The sequence below is a fragment of the Terrapene carolina genome, unplaced genomic scaffold (assembly GCF_002925995.2).
Source record: "Terrapene carolina triunguis isolate 2854851 unplaced genomic scaffold, T_m_triunguis-2.0 Scaffold111, whole genome shotgun sequence".
Classification (NCBI taxonomy): domain Eukaryota; kingdom Metazoa; phylum Chordata; order Testudines; family Emydidae; genus Terrapene; species Terrapene triunguis.
Genome location: NW_020664462.1, coordinates 5604750 through 5621677, shown reverse-complemented (window position 1 = coordinate 5621677; position 16928 = coordinate 5604750). Strand labels below are relative to the sequence as shown.

The 16928-nt window shown below is 43.0% G+C and overlaps 1 protein-coding gene across 1 annotated transcript in view; it reads right to left on the bottom strand.

Moving 5' to 3' along the window:
- OBSCN (obscurin, cytoskeletal calmodulin and titin-interacting RhoGEF) overlaps positions 1 to 16928 on the bottom strand; it is a 304900-nt gene that overhangs the window by 11651 nt on the left and 276321 nt on the right. Inside the window, 9 exon segments of the mRNA XM_029911618.1 lie at positions 275 to 445; positions 3361 to 3483; positions 4639 to 4806; positions 5003 to 5113; positions 8226 to 11436; positions 13111 to 13188; positions 14293 to 14338; positions 15786 to 15938; positions 16567 to 16593. Of these exon segments, the coding sequence (XP_029767478.1) occupies positions 275 to 445; positions 3361 to 3483; positions 4639 to 4806; positions 5003 to 5113; positions 8226 to 11436; positions 13111 to 13188; positions 14293 to 14338; positions 15786 to 15938; positions 16567 to 16593 (4088 nt within the window).

Here is a 16928-nt window from a genome sequence, read left to right as displayed (position 1 = left end):
ACCCGAATTAAATGAGCATGTCGGAGAGCCCATTAAGTGGTCTCTCCTGTACAAGTGATCTACAGTTTCAACCCCGGGATGCCAAGACTAGGAGTTCTTACAACTCATCCCGCTGTCAGCTAAGGGACTATCTGTGAACAACAGCACCTAGGATTCAAAACCCTAAAACACACTGGAGGCAATGGAGTTCCTCCAGACTGATGCTCCACTTCCCCTGAAGTACACACGAAGAAGGTGCAATAGTGAGATGTTCTACCACCACCCAATAGCTTACCTGTTTGGACTTTTTCACCAATCTTTACTTTGGCAGACGGGCTGCTGTAAGGTCCCATTCCTGCTTTACTGATGCAGGCCGTCCGGAAGGAGTAAACCAAGTCCCTGGAGAGATTACTGGCATAGTAGCAGCAATCAGCCAAGTCAGTAACAAGGGTCTTCCATTCACCGTCTTGTCCAAGCAAAGAGAAATACAGGTTAGCACTTGTTCTAGGGATTATCGGGTGTCTTTTTTGCCGCCAATTACGACTGTTCTGGGAGTACAGAAAATGGGTGGCATATTTAAATGAAGCAGCCACATAGAAATGGGGCTGAAAGTATAACCTCACATTGCCTTGTCATGTTTGTAGTGACTTCATATTTTCACTTCTGAAGCCAGGTATTTTATATTAGAGCCATGCAACGTTCATTGCAGGGGGTTGGCTGTGAATGCGTTTGTAGTTTCAGTTCATGTAATTTCATATCTATCCTCCCTGAGTTCCACTTTGAGATTTGAGGTTCAAACATGAATCCCAAACTCAAAACAAAACCCTGCTCAAAAAACCGCTGTATTTTACTCCGCTTCATGATGAAAGCAAGCAAAACTGAAAACATCACACAACTATAATTAAGAACTATAAATAAATCCCCAGAATAATTTAAACCTGGGCCCAAGCTCACTCAAGGTTTGTGAAACTCAAATGACCTTTCAAGGACTCCAGTAGGAGTTTTAGATTTGTAATAGAGAGCCCTGTGGCACCTTTAAGACTAACAGAGTATTGGAGCATAAGCTTTCGTGGGTGAATACCCACTTCAATTTGATTTGTGGGTGAATACCCACTTCCCCCACGAAAGTTTATGCTCCAATACATCTGTTAGTCTTAAAGGTGCCACAGAACTCTCTGTTGATTTTTACAGATCCAGACTAACATGGCTACCCCTCTGATACTAGATTTGTAATGGAATCCCAATGCGGGTGAGTCTCGTGTGATTCTGAGTTTTGTTGAGAACATTTCACACAACTCTACTTTTTATACATTCCAGTTTGCATACTGAAGTTACACATCGTGTTATATCGTATTGTTGTGTCACCAGGGAAATGGATACACCACAGACCCAGGGTTAGGGAACAACAGGAACAGATTTATTCAGGTATAAACCCTCATAGAGGAACAACTCCCTACCTAGCTCATGGCTATCCAGAATGAACTACATATGCAGATACATCCGTGGTTCTCAAACCTATATAATTGCACTCTGCTTCTTTGTGTAGTAGTTTACACACACACCCCGCCACACAAGTACATATACTGATAAAAAAAAAATCAACATGCAACTCTCACTCAACATTAAAAACAGAAAGACATTGATTCAAACAGAGCCATTTAAGTATATGGCAATGTAAATTTTAAGTGAGATACTGCTTACTGTTATCACACTGTTGTTACCAGTGCAATGGGTTTGCCTATTTTTTGGAACACAGCAATTCCCATCCTGGGTTGGATGCTTGAAACAGCCCTCCAGAGATCCCCTTTTACCTTCCATTAAATGGGCACACCGCGCCGTAGCAAACAGATTAATGTACAGATGGCAATGACTTTGTGTAATGTTGTGCCAGCTTATCAGAAATCCGTCAGAATCACAGCACCATCTAGAGTCCAGTACAGAGTGCCATCCAAGGACCTGATATGATTCTGGACAAATCAGCTTTGCTAGTTATTCATTGCTGTGGGCAAAATGTGCACAGTATGTTCCCCCCCCCAAAAAGCGTCTCATGCCCCCTTCCCCCCAGAATACATTCCACGCCCCCAGGGGGACCCACCCCCCAGTTTGAAAACCTCTAATATCATACACAGATCTAGAGGGAGGCACGTAGGAAAACTGGGCCCAACTAAGCTGGGTGAAATTTTTCGGACAAAACTTTTTTCTGACCCAAAAATGCTGAATGGTGACGTCTAAATGTTTCATGAATTTATGTTGATTTTACTGAACTGTTTCAACGGAAAAGAAGCTAAAAAAAATCAGAAAAGGTCAAAACATTTTATTTCAACATTTCAAAATCAAACCTGCTGAGTTTTGTTTAAAACAGTTTTGCCTTTCAAAATTTTATTTTGACCATTTTTAAGCATTTTGAATAAAAAAAATAATAAAAAATGTTTTAAAATGGTCAAAATAAAATCATTTTATTTAATTAATGCCAAAACAATGTTTGACCTGAAATTAAATTAAATTTATTTTACTCTACAGTTCTCCCAAAATTTCAAAAATCTTTGCTTTGGCTTGACCCAAAATGATCTTTTCCCCTTGATTTTTTAGAATTGCCAGGTAATCAAAAATCCGTTAGTTGCACAGCTCTAGGCCCAATGTGGTTGTGACCTGTAGGTCCTACTGCAAGATAAATATTTAATATTATTGTTAACAATAGGAACTCAGAGAGGTCAGGCTCTAAAGGCTCAGATCCAAGGCCAGCTGAAGTAAATGGAAAGATTCCCAGTGACTTCAGTGGGCTTTGCATCAGGCTCTGAATGAGTCAGGCAATCCAAATAATATATGATTAGGCCTGGTCTACACTGGGGTGGGGGGATCGATCTAAGTTACGCAACTTCAGCTATGTGAATAACGTAGCTGAAGTCGACGTAATTAGATCGATTTACCGCGGTGTCTTCACCGTGGTGAGTAGACTGCTGCCGCTCCCCAGTCGACTCTGCCTGCACCATTCGCGGCACTGGAGTACAGGAGTCGACGGGAGAGCGCTCAAGGGTTGATTTATTGCGTCTAGACTAGACACGATAAATCGATCCCCACTGGATCGATTGCTGCCCGCCGATCCGGCCAGTAGTGAAGACATACCCTCAAGGTATAACTATCTCTGAATCAAGGAGATTATCATTGCACAGATCTTGTAAAGTCAGATGTCTCTTCAATAGGATTCTAATGGGAAACTGTAAGTTCTTTGGCGCATGGACTGTCTTTTTATTTTGTTTGTACAGCACCTAGTACAATGAGGCCTTGATGCAGGACTGTGGCTCCTAGACACTACGATACTACTACTACTAGATAATCATGATAACAATAACGAGAAGTGGAGACTATCAAGTTCTGCTTTACCTTCGCTCTTGCACTGTACAGTATACGTAACCACGGTGTTAGATTCCACAGGTTTCCAGACCACTTGCACTCCATCCTCGTACACCTCCACAATATCAGGGGCTGGGGGGCTAGCAAGAACTTCTGTGACGGAGGCATGCAAAATTAGACAATAGACAGACATGAAGGCTTAGACCCCTCTCCCTCTAACCGATGAGTAATTTTACAGTTGCAGATATTCTTCCATTCCAAACAACTGATCCTTTTTGGAATGGTAAACTCCGTTTGCCTGATTTCAAACCTATCAAAAACTTGGAAGTTTGACTCAAACTAGAGGAGAGACTCAAACTTAGGAGAGACTCTGAAAAAAGGAGCAGAAAGAACGAACTCAAGGCAAATTACAGCAAGCACGGCAGAAACAAACACAGAGAGACTCTGTATAAGGAGCAGAGATAGGGAAGAGAGAAAAATTCCATGGAAAATATAAACACAATCAGTCAGATGCATGCTTGGTGTAAACTCCATCAACTTCAACAGACTTACATCATGGAAGAATCTGACTCAGTATATACAATGAATACAAGCTATGCATTTGCACCAGCCTAGTTCTGGGAGATAGGTGAATTCTTCTGTAGGTAAAAACATGTTTTGGTTGTTTTCTAAAAAGGAATCATCCTTGAAAAAAACCAGGAGTTTAAAAACTTATGCAAATTTGAACTAGTTTTGTGAACATCAGTTTACTAGCCATCAAATTCTATAAGATCTGCCTATCCTTACTTCTGAATGTCACTTGCTTTCGTTTTTATAATGATCTTACTTGCTAAAAAAATAAATGGTATTTGTATTTCCAGCCTCTATGTTCCAAGGTCTTCCAGTTTCAACCATCTAAATTAAGGTTTCTACACTACGGTCAATGCATCAGCTTTCACCAAGGCACCTTGAAGCATCTGTACTATTTAGGGTGACCAGATGTCCCGATTTTATAGGGACTGTCCCAATTTTTGGGTCTTTTTCTTATATAGGCTCCTATTACCCCCCACCCCCGTCCCGATTTTTCACATTTGCTGTCTGGTCACCCTAGTACTATTGGGATGTTGAGGCTAAAGAACAAACTGAGAGGGATACATCCCCTTTGCTGCCTTCCCGTCTGGAACTATCTCTGTGAGTTCCCAGAAAATGACGTATCCCTTAGTGGAAGAAAATCTATAATCCAACATGTCTGCTAATTCTGGATATAATCCTCGAGTGGAAGCTATACAAACCAGACATCTACTTCCTTGAATTAATTCCTGCTCTTACCTGCTTTCCTTATTACACAAGAAGTGGATGCTGTATCCAGGGAGTTGCTGGCCGCACATGTGTAAATACCAAAATCCTCAGCCGTAACCACCAATATGGTTAAAAGCTGAAAGTTTTTGAGTGTGGCTGAGATCAGTATCCTACTGCTGCTGCGAAGGGGCACCCCATCTGTAAGGCAAAAGGAATAAGTCCTTAAATTCTACTGAGATGGCTAAAAGTCCCTTATTTTCCAGGGAAAGACTCCCCTAAATCCACTCCCCTTAACCTTCTCCTGGAACTTAGCTTCTCAATCATCTTTATTGTGCTATTACTCCAGACCCAATTATTAAATTGTCCCAAGTCGTCAAATGAGAGTTTACGTCACCTCTGAACCAGTCAACGTGCAGAGGGAAATGGGCAGACGTTTGGCAGGACAGAGTCACAGACTGCCCCAGGGCAACATCCTGATCCGTGAGCTCTTCTACAAAAGAAGGTGCTGAAAGAAAGAAGGAAAGCAGCATTTCAGACAGATTAAGACAATTACATATGTAAATCACAACAAGCAACATACCAGACAGCATCTTTAATCAGACTGGCTATCAAGGAGCACCAATGGGGAAAAAACAAACACATTTCAAGCTCTTGTGCTCAGTATGCCGTCCTCCTCTTTTTAGGCCCCAGTGACCACACAGTAATGCGGCAGTTCAAAGAAGAGGTCCTGCACACCATTCAGTCTCTTTTCACTGTGTGCCGGCCCAGACCCTGGGAAGGGATGTTCCATTACAAGCAAGCTGCCTAGAGAAGACCCAATAACTTCAGAAGGTAACACAGATATATTAGTGATATGCAGCATACTTTTTCTTTAGTAAGTGTAGCACTCGTAATCAGTTCAACAGCTCTTTGGAAGTACATTATCGCTTTGATAGGACAGTGATGGGTGCTCTAGAAACTAGCTGATGATAGACAGACAGACAGACGGACAGATACGGAAGTCCTCTCTTTATCCATCAGCAGCTATACCATAGGCAGCAATAGCAAAAGTTTCCTCCCTATAGCCTTGCCAAACGTCAAATGTCTCAGGAGACAATTAATGTTAGCCTTCTAGCTAAACTAGAGGACAAGCTAAAAGAGCCAAGAAGGGCTACTGAAGGTCTGAATGTTCATGAAGTCCAGTGAAGGAACTAGAAACTCCTATGACTGTGCTTATTTAAGTCCTGGATTTACCCCTACCCAGCTTGGAGGAACCTTCTGAGTGGCACCTGACCACCACCTTGCCACTTCCAAAATACTGTGCGATTTAAAAGCTCCTAAACAATTCACAGATGAAAAGGCACATCAGGCCCCTCTGAAGACCTTCTTTAGAAACATAACTTTTGTGGCATTTATGGTATCCTTGTTCTGTAGTCCACAACCAAACAAACCTTCTATCGGCTTCAATGGCAGTCTTGCCTGAGTAAGGAAAGCTGGATTTGGGCCTAGATTTGTAGACATATATTCTGCAAAAGGACATTTAACATTAGATGCCATTTTGCTCTGAAATGTGTTCATCTAAAAAAGCTCTGGAAACCATGGCAGTTATTTTTTCCACCAAAAACAGTGATTTTGCATTTCAGGTCAAGACCTACACTTTAAGCATCTGAAAGCCCCACAAGGTGATGGAGTTGCGGCAAAGATGGAACAAAGAGAACTCCTGGAATTCCTGCTAGTGTGTGTAAATTACCAAGGTTTTCCTCTACACAATTCTTAGGAATCTTGCAAGCTACATCTCTCTCGGCTTCTCAGATACTAGCCTGGTGCAATTATATTCCTCTGTGATATTTCACAATAAAACTAACTGCTAACTCATGCCATAAAGATACCTTTCTCCTTTGTTTTGAGGCTTGATAATTTCATAGATTCTAAGGCCAGAACAGACCATTGTGATCATCTGATCTGACCTCCTGTATAACACAGGCCATAAGAACTTCCCCAAAATAACTACTAGAGCAGATCTTTTAGAAAACATCCAATCTTGATTTAAAAAGTTTAGTGATTGAGAATCCACCATGACCCTTTGTGTATTGTTCCAATGGTTAATTACTCCCAATTTTAAAAACGTATGCCTTATTTCCACTCTGAATTTGTCTAGCTTCAACTTCCAGCCATTGAATCATGTTATCTCTCTTTCTCTCTCTCTGCTAGACCGAAGAGCCCATTTATTAAATATTTGTTCCCCATGTAGGTACGTATAGACTATGATCAAGTCACCCCTTAACCTTCTCTTTGTTAAGCTAAATAGACTGAGTTCCTTGAGTCTATCACTATAAAGAATGTTTGCTAATCCTTTAACCAACCTTGTGGCTCTTCTCTGAACCCTCTCCAATTTATCAACGTGCTGCTTGAATTGCGGGTACCAGAACTGGACACAGTATTCCAGCAGCAATCGCACCAGTGCCAAACAGAGATAAAATACCCTCTCTACTTCTACTCAAGATTTCCCTGTCTATGCAGCCCAGGATGGCATTAGGTCTTTTGGCCACAGCGTCGAACTGGGAGCTCATGTTCTCAGAATGAAGGGAATGGATGGATGGATCAATGAAGTCCTGATTTTCTGTTTTAAATTCCTGCAGCCCCATTTAGAGACTCTCTTTCTGGTATGTCACTTCCCTGCTTCTCAATGCCTGTTTCAAAGAAGTTAATAGTAGAAGCCAGTCTACTAAATCAATGACATTTTAATTGCAGCATATAATTACAGTCTATTATCTGTGGTTCATGTGATTAGTTTAGCAGTAAAAATGCCATGGGGTTCTTATTAATGAATTGTCAGTTAATACCAAAAGTCATGGCAAGGTTAATAAAAGGCCCTGGGACTAGGATGATATTAAACTGTAGTAGGGCGGATGAGGGCTAGGTGTCTTGGACGGATAGCTCAGTGGTTTGAGCATTGGCCTACTAAACCCAGAGTTGTGAGTTCAATCCTTGAGGGGGCCACTTAGGGATCTGGGGCAAATCAGTACTTGGACCTGCTAGTAAAGGCAGGGGGCTGGACTTGATGACCTTTCAGGGTCCCTTCCAGTTCTATAAGATAGGTATCTGTGGCAGAAAGACACATTATATGGCACAACCTAGGTGCTGGAAAATCAAGAGTATAGACAGATTCTGGTCTCACTGATATAGGCACAAATCTGGAGTAATTCCACTGACTTCAGTGTAGTCACTTCACATTTACATCAACGTCACTAAGTTCAGAATTGTGCCCCACGTTTTACATTCCGGGCTAGGAGAGGATACCGAATATTGTCCTGGAATAAAACACTTCGCCGCAGAGGATGGAGGGAACTCCACTAGACAGTACAGCCGGATCCTATTCCTATTGATGTCCCTGGGTGTTTTGCCACTGGGATCAGGATATGGAGGATTACTCCTCTAGGTAAGTGGAGTGGCTGATGCTATTTCATGCTTAAACCTACCTTAAAGCTTTTAAATTGCATCTGCACTTGATTATTGCACACAAGTCAAATGTATGAACTGATGAATATAAGAAGTGTGGAGGGGAAAGAGGAGAGAGAAGAGGTAACAGAGCCCATTTATATTGTTAGGCCCATTTACACCCTCTATGAGATTTTTACCTTCCCTTTGCTCCGGTTCAGGGGCTGGCTTTCCTTTTAGGATTCTTGAAATATGGGCAACAGAAGCTTTTACTTTCTTCTTCAGAGTCTGCTCTACTGACTGCTCCGTTGAGTGCGATCTGCCATAGGGTTTAAAGAGTCCTGATTTGCTGTGTGTGGAGCTTCTCTGCTTACCACCTGAGTCCTTTTGGAAGCCATACATTGGCTGGGATTCAGTTGTCACATGGCCCTCAGCTCCTTTCCCCATTGGTGGCTCGGAACCTTTCGCCAGCCTTCGAAGGGGTTGCCCTACATCTTCGGAAATGTCCAATAGGTTTTCCCTGGTTTCCCCTGTTGTGGCATCTTGTGAGTTATCTGAAGGGGACTTAATGTCCTCTCTAATGCACAGTCTTTTATACTGAGGCAAATGTTCTTTAGTTGCAAGAGGTAATTTTACCTTTTCACCGAAGGGCATAAATCTTTTACCGCTTGGTTTGGGTGAGGGCTTCTTGACGTTCATAAATTCAAATGGAAAATATACAATGTCGTAGAGATCTGATAGGTTCAAATACGCAGGCTCTACCTCAGATATATCAAATTTTGAAGTCCCACTGCCAATGCTCGGCATCTCTTCTGAGAGGTCTTTAATCTTCACTAAGGAAACTTCAGAGTGTTTGTCAGGTTCCTTGCTATCAGAGCTAGGACTAGATCTTTTTCCAGAACCTGAATTATCACACGGGGATACGCTTGCTTTGCTGGAACTAGTGCTTTTGATTGCTAAATCCCCTAGATGTTCACATTCATGAGAAGCCATCTTTTCGTCCTCAGTGACTACACTCAACAGGGCTGGCATACTCAACTTATCTTCCGCTGCAGGAATTGGTGCAGCTGATTCTGCAAGATCAGCCCGGTAAATGCCCTCTTCTCTTTTACCCCGTGGCACAAAATGAGCGGGACGTCCGGCGGCTGCGTGGCCAGCTGGACCTTGGTAGAACATCTCCTTTGGAGGGGAGATGTGCTTTTCACATCCCTCTTGAGTAGAAACGGACTTTGCCAAAACATTCATATCTTCAGACAGACAAACCATCGCTTCAACCAAGTCCTCCAGGACAGCGCACTCTGCCTTGCTGTAAACAGAAGGCTTCTGATGTGAAGGTTTCTGGCTTTCACCCTCGCCAAGTGAAACAGGGGAAGTCTCTAGAATACCTAGGCTTTCACTCTCTGAGTCCGCAGATTTCACCTCGCTGCAAACTGAAGGCTCCTGAGGTGACCGTTCCTGGCGGTCACTCTCATAGACGGGAAGCGGGGCAGTTTCTCGTTGTGGAATTGTGAGAATAAATAGGCTTTCACCCTGGAGAACAGCAGACTGCACCTTAAAGTAAACAGAAGGCGCCTGACAGGAATGTTCCTGCCTGTCACGGTCACAGTCTGAAACTGGGGCACTTTCTGGTGGTGGTGGTAGAATCATTGGATGTTTGCCCTCCAGAACAGTGGAGGCTGTGCCCAAGTAATCAGAAGGCTTCTGATGTAAGCATCCCTGGGTTTCACCCTGGCAGACTGAAAGTGGAGCAGTTTCTGGTTGTGGAGCTGTTAAAATATTTGGGCTTTCACCCTTACAAGCTGGAATTTGGGCAGTCTCTAGGATAATTGGGCTTTCACCCTGTAGATCAGCAGACTCTGTAGCACTGTGAACAGAAGGCTTTGGGTGCTGATGTGCATGTTCTCTTCTTTCACTCTCCTGGGCTGATATTGGGACTCTCTCTGATTCGGGAGCAATCCAAACAGAGCTTTCACCCTGCAGAAGTGAAAACTCTGCACCACTAGGCTTCGGCGTCAGCTTTAAATGCTCCTCACTTTCACCCGTGTGAGCTGACACTGGGGCTGTGTCCGGTTGCTGAGCAGTTAGAATCAGGCTTTCACCTTCCAGAGCAGACGGCTCCACATCAATGTCAATGGAAAGTTTTGTCTTTTGATGTAAATGCCCCTCACTTTCACCCTGGTGGGCTGATACTGGGACCTTCTGTGGTTGAGCAGCTAGACCCGGGCATCCTTCGTCACCACACTGTGCAGAAGGGACTGGCTGTTCTTCTGAACAATCCTTCCTAGCTTTCCTTGAGTCCTCCTCCATCGAATGCTCCTCAGGCCAAACCTTGCCAGAGTCAGTAGATATGCCATGCTGGCTAGCTAGTCCTGGATAACTCCCCTGTGAAGTTAGATCACAGTCTTCTTCCAGAATGTCTTGCTCCTTGGCTAAACTTATGGCTCTTAGTCTGTAATCATCCAGTGAACGGCTTCTGCTGGACACCTGGAAGGTGTGACGTGATGGTTTCCTAGCAGTATCAAAGGAAGCTGATTTGGTCAGAGGGCCTGTCACACCTTCTTTGCTTTTTCCATATTCTTCATCACCAGACATTCCTTCTTCTTCTTCTTCCTCCTCCTCCTCTTCTCTCAATTCAAAGTGTTCTAGAAGGGGTTCCCGCAGACCACTCAAGGGTACCTTTAAATACCCTGATTTCCTGAAGGCCCTTCTTGTTCTGTCAAGGTGCCTTCTGTAGTCTCTGCCCGGTGAGACAGGGAGACGTGTAGGAGCCTCAGACGCTTGGCTGTAGAATGTGCTTTTAATGACACTCTGTCTGGGGACACACAAAGGTGGTTTCTCCATTGCATCTCCAGCCTTTACAAGTCTTTCTTTGTCAGGTAATAACGTGCCTGTTTTTTCTTTTGGCGGTGCCAAGTCCGATGTATCTAAGGTGGCTGCCTTCGCCAATGAAGGCTGCTCTGCATCACCCTCTTGGGACTGATCTGCTCTTTCATCTTTGAGTTCTGAGCTGACCGCTTCTGGTTTCTGAGCAAAGGCACCTGCCACTAGTACTTTGCTTTCTGTAGGTGGCTTATCATCCAGCTCACTTTTCACTAAAGCATATTTCCGTCTCATGGGTTTTACTGGAGGCACCAAGACCTTGGAATGTTTCTCTTCTGCCGCATAACTTAGAGGTTCTTGATAACTCGGTGCATCAAACACAGACAAGTGCAGTTCTGGTGTAGAGCCAAAGTGCCTTCTCCTGGGGAAGGATGCATTCTCATTGTCTGAAGAGGAGCCAGTAGTAGTGGAAGAACTACTTTCTTCAACCAGGTGTCGGGAGATGCCTAGCGATGTGTTTTTGTGAGTTCTCTGTAGGATTTCTGGAATGGATCTCATTACCAGTATAGATTTATAGCACATGAGGGAACGCTGAAAAAGGAAAACAAAAATACAACATAACCAAAAAGCAACTTCGTGATGCGAGTGGTGTAAACATGCACAGCAAGAATTACACTATATATCCTCAGAAACATAACACAAATAATAGCTGCATAGCATGTTGGCATTATTTCTTTTTGTACAATATATTTTGACAGATTCATTCTGGGCCGAACTCTCCTCTCACTCACTGACTTCAGTGGAGGTATTGCTAACTTACACCTGTGAGAGTGGAGAACCAGGCTGCTGGTTGACATTTTTCAAAGCAGTGCAGGGGATTTAGCCACAGGTCCCTTATTTCCATTGTTTCACTGAGTTTCTTAATTAAACATACTAGGCCAGAGCCTTAGGTGAAGTAAAATGGTGTACCTCCACTGTAATCAGTAGAGCTCCGCTGACATATATCAGCAGAGAAGCCAGACCCCGGTGTGCTCCATTATGTTATTATGTACTTCATTGTTTCTTTGGGAACCCTTTTGTTTCTGTATTGCTATTGATTGTAGGCCTTAAAATGAATAAAATATTTAAATACATGTAAATACCCATATTCCACACGTGTTATATAATACAAAGGGGTATCGGGGAATGGCCCGAAGTTCAAAGACTGATTATCAGAGGTTTCCGCTAATAATAATAAGCACCCACATAGTACTTTTCATCTACAAGGTGCTTTACACCTATCAGCTAATGAGCTTATCACAACATACCCTTGAGATAGGCAGTGTTATTCAATTTATGCAAATGGCATACGTGAGGCTGGGAGGTAAAGAACTTGTTCCTACTGGCAGAATGAATCAGACTCAGGGCTGGTCCACACTACCCGCCTAATTCGGCGGGTAGAGATCGATCTTCTGGGATCGATTTATCGCGTCTCATCTGGACGCGATAGATCGATCCCAGAAGCGCTCCCCCGTCGACTGCGGAACTCCTGCTCGCCGAGAGGAGGAAGCGCTGTCGACGGGGGAGCTTGCCTGCGCTGCGTGGACCCGAAGTAAGTACTTTTAGTTCGATATAGGAAACGTCGACTTCAGCTACGCTATTCTCGTAGCTGAAGTTGCGTTTCCTATATCGATCCTCCGCCCCAGTGTGGACCAGCCCTCAGAGAGGAGATCAGCAATCAGAAGTTCCTGAGTCCCAACCCCATCCTCAGATCAATCTTAAGAACATATTAAAATACAGGTATCCAAATTGATGAGGTAAAATCCTGGCTCCGACGAAATCAGTGGCAAAACTCCCATTGATGTTTGTATGGGGATTTCACTCTTGGTCTTTAGTATTCTCAGCATTTTGTGCATCGAAGCACAGAAAGTCTTTTTGTAGATTACGAGACAAGTCATCTAACATTCAGAAGTCATTGGTGACCTCAGGCTCAGTGTCTTTACTCAATGTCCAGAAGGGGCTTCCCTCTTTCAGTGCCCTAGGCTGGATCATGCCACAGAAAGCAGAATAGTGGTGACAACTGGAAGACCTGTATTTTTTCAGCCTGTATACCTTATTTTTGCCACATCCACTGAACCTTTTCCCTTTGACAATATTCCCTTCTCAGAGGCACACCAAGGAGACCTTGGCTGCACACCCTGCACTTGTGCTGCAGTCTTGAAAAGAAGAGACTTTTAAAAAATAATAACTAGACAGAAAGAGCAAAATAGACTGAGGTCTGCTGACCTGCCACTTGCTTCGAGCCACAGTGAACTTCAGTTGTTTTGTATTAATAAAATGAGCTTCTTCTAGCGGGAGATTACGCTGCAAAAAAGAAGAATGAGAAAAAAAAATGTTGGTCACAAAATCTCAATGATATTTTCAGTGGCGTTTGTTAAGATTTAGAAACACAGGTACATAGGACTAAAAGGGACCTCCTGGGTCATCAAATCCTGTCCTCTGCTATTTTGTAGGAAACCCCTTCCTATAATCCTGGTCAGATTTCACTCTCCAGGGGACACAGCATATTTTAATTCAAGGAAGAGTCCAGTTGTTTAACTGCAATTGGCCAAATCTTGAAATCCTTATTTGGTGTTGGCTCTATCTCCCATTGTGGACCAATAAGAAGACATCTTGAACAAATTTCCAATGAGACTAGAATCAGGCCCTCATCATTCATATATATATGAATACATACACACACACACACACACACACACACAGACACAGCGTCAGGTCCCAAACGCAGGGTCACAGGGCGCTTAGGCGTCAGTAATCGCCAACCTGCCACCCAGTGACCTATTAATGGTTGCCAGAACTACGAACTCAGCACTGACAGAGGAGTCCAGTGCTGAGATTTGACTGGTGGAACTCTAGGGGTCCCGACTCATTCCCTGCTTCTATTTAAACCAAGCAGAGGAAGAGGAAGTTGTCTGTGCAACTGGGTTTCCCCTGCTTTGACTGCTTCAGTTGTGCTACCCGCTCCAGCTGTCTAACCCTGATCTCCCAATGTATAACCCAGCCTGCCTCCTGACCCTCAACTCATGCTCCAACCACTAGGTCAGGCCGCCCATGTCCCAGTCATCACACATATGCGCACAGACGCGCACACACACAATGATTCGATTCTTCATTCCTTTCAGCTTTTCTCCTTCATTAGGGGTTCCAGGCACCCAAATAGGAATTTTAATTTCCCCTGCCGCAAAAGGGCATAATCTCCTCTCAGTGCAAACGTGTTTTGCCTATTAATGTTCATGGGAGTTCTTTACATGTTTTGAAAAGAAAAGACCCTAATGACCATACACCAAAACGTTGCTTATTTCTGCAGGACGGTTCCCCAGCATCTATATGTACAAAATAGCCTCTACAAGAGAAACACAGTTGCTAGCTGACTGGGAGAGAGATTGGGTAAAATCCAAACAAACTTACCAAGAACCAGTCGTGTGAGAGACATTGCAAAGCACTAGGCCTGGCTCTGATGATAGAAGAGAGACACATTTCAACTGTCATCATCAGCATGACAAACCCAAAGGGATGTAGCTTCCTTGCAGATCAAGTGCCACCCAGATCGCTCTCTAGCTAGGGCCTTAAGACATCTGAGCTGGAAGTCACTTTAAACAGTACCAGCAGGGTTCTACAGATTGCCCTTTACCAGTCAGGTTCTGTTATGGGGCAGTAAAGCCAACCAGAATGATCCCTTTTAAGCCAATTTTTTCTCCTAAACAGTAAAACACGTCTTCTCTTTCAACCTATAGTATGTTTCCCAATGCTCATACTTCCCGCAGGTCCCTCAAGTCAGGGACTATGGAAGTTACCATACCATTCTGCAGGGCCTGCAGTGCCTTCCTTCATGATACCACAGGGGAAGACCACGCTTCATGGGTCTACACTGCACCTGACTCAAGTCTCTGCAGTGCAGTCTTTGCCAAAACAGAAATGACTGACTTGTTTCTAATAAGGAAGGCTGCATTACAGGTCACAGAGGGCGCCTTTAACAGTGGGTTTGGCTTAGTCTTCCAGATGGGTAGCTATTTGGGATCAGGCCCTCTCAGAGGTCCAGAGAGGCCTGGGCCACTTCCAGATTTTGAGGCCCCTCACCATAATAAAAATAAAAAATGACGACACATGAAAACAAAATACGGCACCAAAAAAAGAGTGAGACATAATTTGAATGGTTTTTTTTTATTTAACAAATGCTTTTCTAGCCTTTTTCTGTGCAAAAAAATGTATATCTTTTACCCAAATCACATCTCTCATTTGCTGAAATTTGCAGCTCTAAGCGGAGAGTGTGTGTCACATTTTGCATAAAAACAAGTTGCAAAACTTATCAAATGCCAAAAAAGTAACAAGTGTCTAAATCTGAGGCCTCCTTTGAGCTTGAGGCCCAGGTCAAATGGCCCTCCTGGTCCCTCCTCTGACAGGCCCTGTTTGGGATCAGCCTAAACCGTGGAGGCACCAGCCATGCAGAGCAGAAAATGAAGCTCCCAGTTTCTTGCCTTCTCCCATGCTTGGAACATTATTATTATTTAGCTGCATTCTAGAACAACCTAATTAACATGGGATGCTGTTCTATTTAGGTTCTTATAGTGCCCTCGTCACCATTGTAACCGGCTTCTCTTTCAAATCATTTCTGAACACCCACCTGTCTAGGAGTCATAACATCAAGACACTTTGCTCACTCGCTATACACATTCTTATCTTTCGATTATAAACTCTTCAGGGTAGTTTTCTGGTGACTATATAAATATGGATTTGAACCCAGCTGCCTTCAGAGGTGAAAGGCTGATACACTAACTGACCATACCAACTTGTCCAAATTTTGTACTTCTCACAGTGAATGTAGGTCTGACTGGCTGAGATTGGCAGCTCATCCCACAAACATCTGGTACAATATTTTTGGAAAACAATAGAAATGTACTCACTCAGGAGAGAGCTGTAATATCTGTCTGATAAAATCCTTCGCTTCTTCACTTAGGTGAACAAAGTCAGGGATAGTCCATGAAACTGTCCCATTCTGGATATTTAAAAGGGTTGCTCTGTCATTTTCCCCAGCAAATGGAGACTTGCAGGTTAAGCTTATTGTATTAACATTATAAAATAAAAGGAGACATGATTTGTTAGTATTTGATTGCTGCTCAACCCTCCAAAAGCATAAATGCATGACAAAGGTTTTAAAATAGGAGGCAGATTCAAAATGAGAGACGCACAGCACAAGTAATAATAATATTTGCCCTTTTATAACATCTTCCAGCCAAGGTTTGCAAAGCACTTTGCAAAATTATTTATCTCCATTTTACAGATAAGGCATTTGAAGAACAGAAAAATTGAGGGTTTGATTTTCAAAACCGCCCTTGCAACTTAGCTATGTAAACGTGGACACATACCTTTACATTAGGGAAGGCCAAAATATGTATCCATAAGATTGTATGGGTCATTGTGAAATACTTAACCCAAAGCTATGAACTGACGGTTACTGACTATAATATTCATAGAAGCTGTCAGCTCTTTGGAACAGGGACATCATCTTTAGAACTGAAAGTGCTTAGCATGCTGTTGGTAACATACACATTAAATAAATTACTAAATAACAATCACCACCACCTCACTCTTTACTCACTCAAAACTCCCACTAAAGTCATTGGAAGTTTTACCTGAGTCAGGATTAAGGAAAGCTAAATAGGACCCTTAAAGCAGATTGTTTACCTTAAATAGCTGATGACTCCAGCAGCCCTGAGAAGAAAAGAAACATACTTATATCAGACAGATATTCTTGCTTCTCCCCCACCTCACCATATAGCTTCCCTGGTTTCAAGTGACAATAATCCAAATAACTGTACAATAAGAGCCTCTTTACCTGCCCTATAAGGATTAGCTTTTTAAAGGCAAATACTAACTGTTCCTTTGCATCAGTCCTGATTTTTCTTTTAAACAGCACAGGAAACAATTTTTGCACTATTTATTTAAAGGTGACTTAGGAAGGATTTTTTAAAAATCAGGTGTGTGTGCATTTTTTTTCTTTATTACGTATAAAGAAGAAATGTGTTAATTTTTATTTATTATTTTTT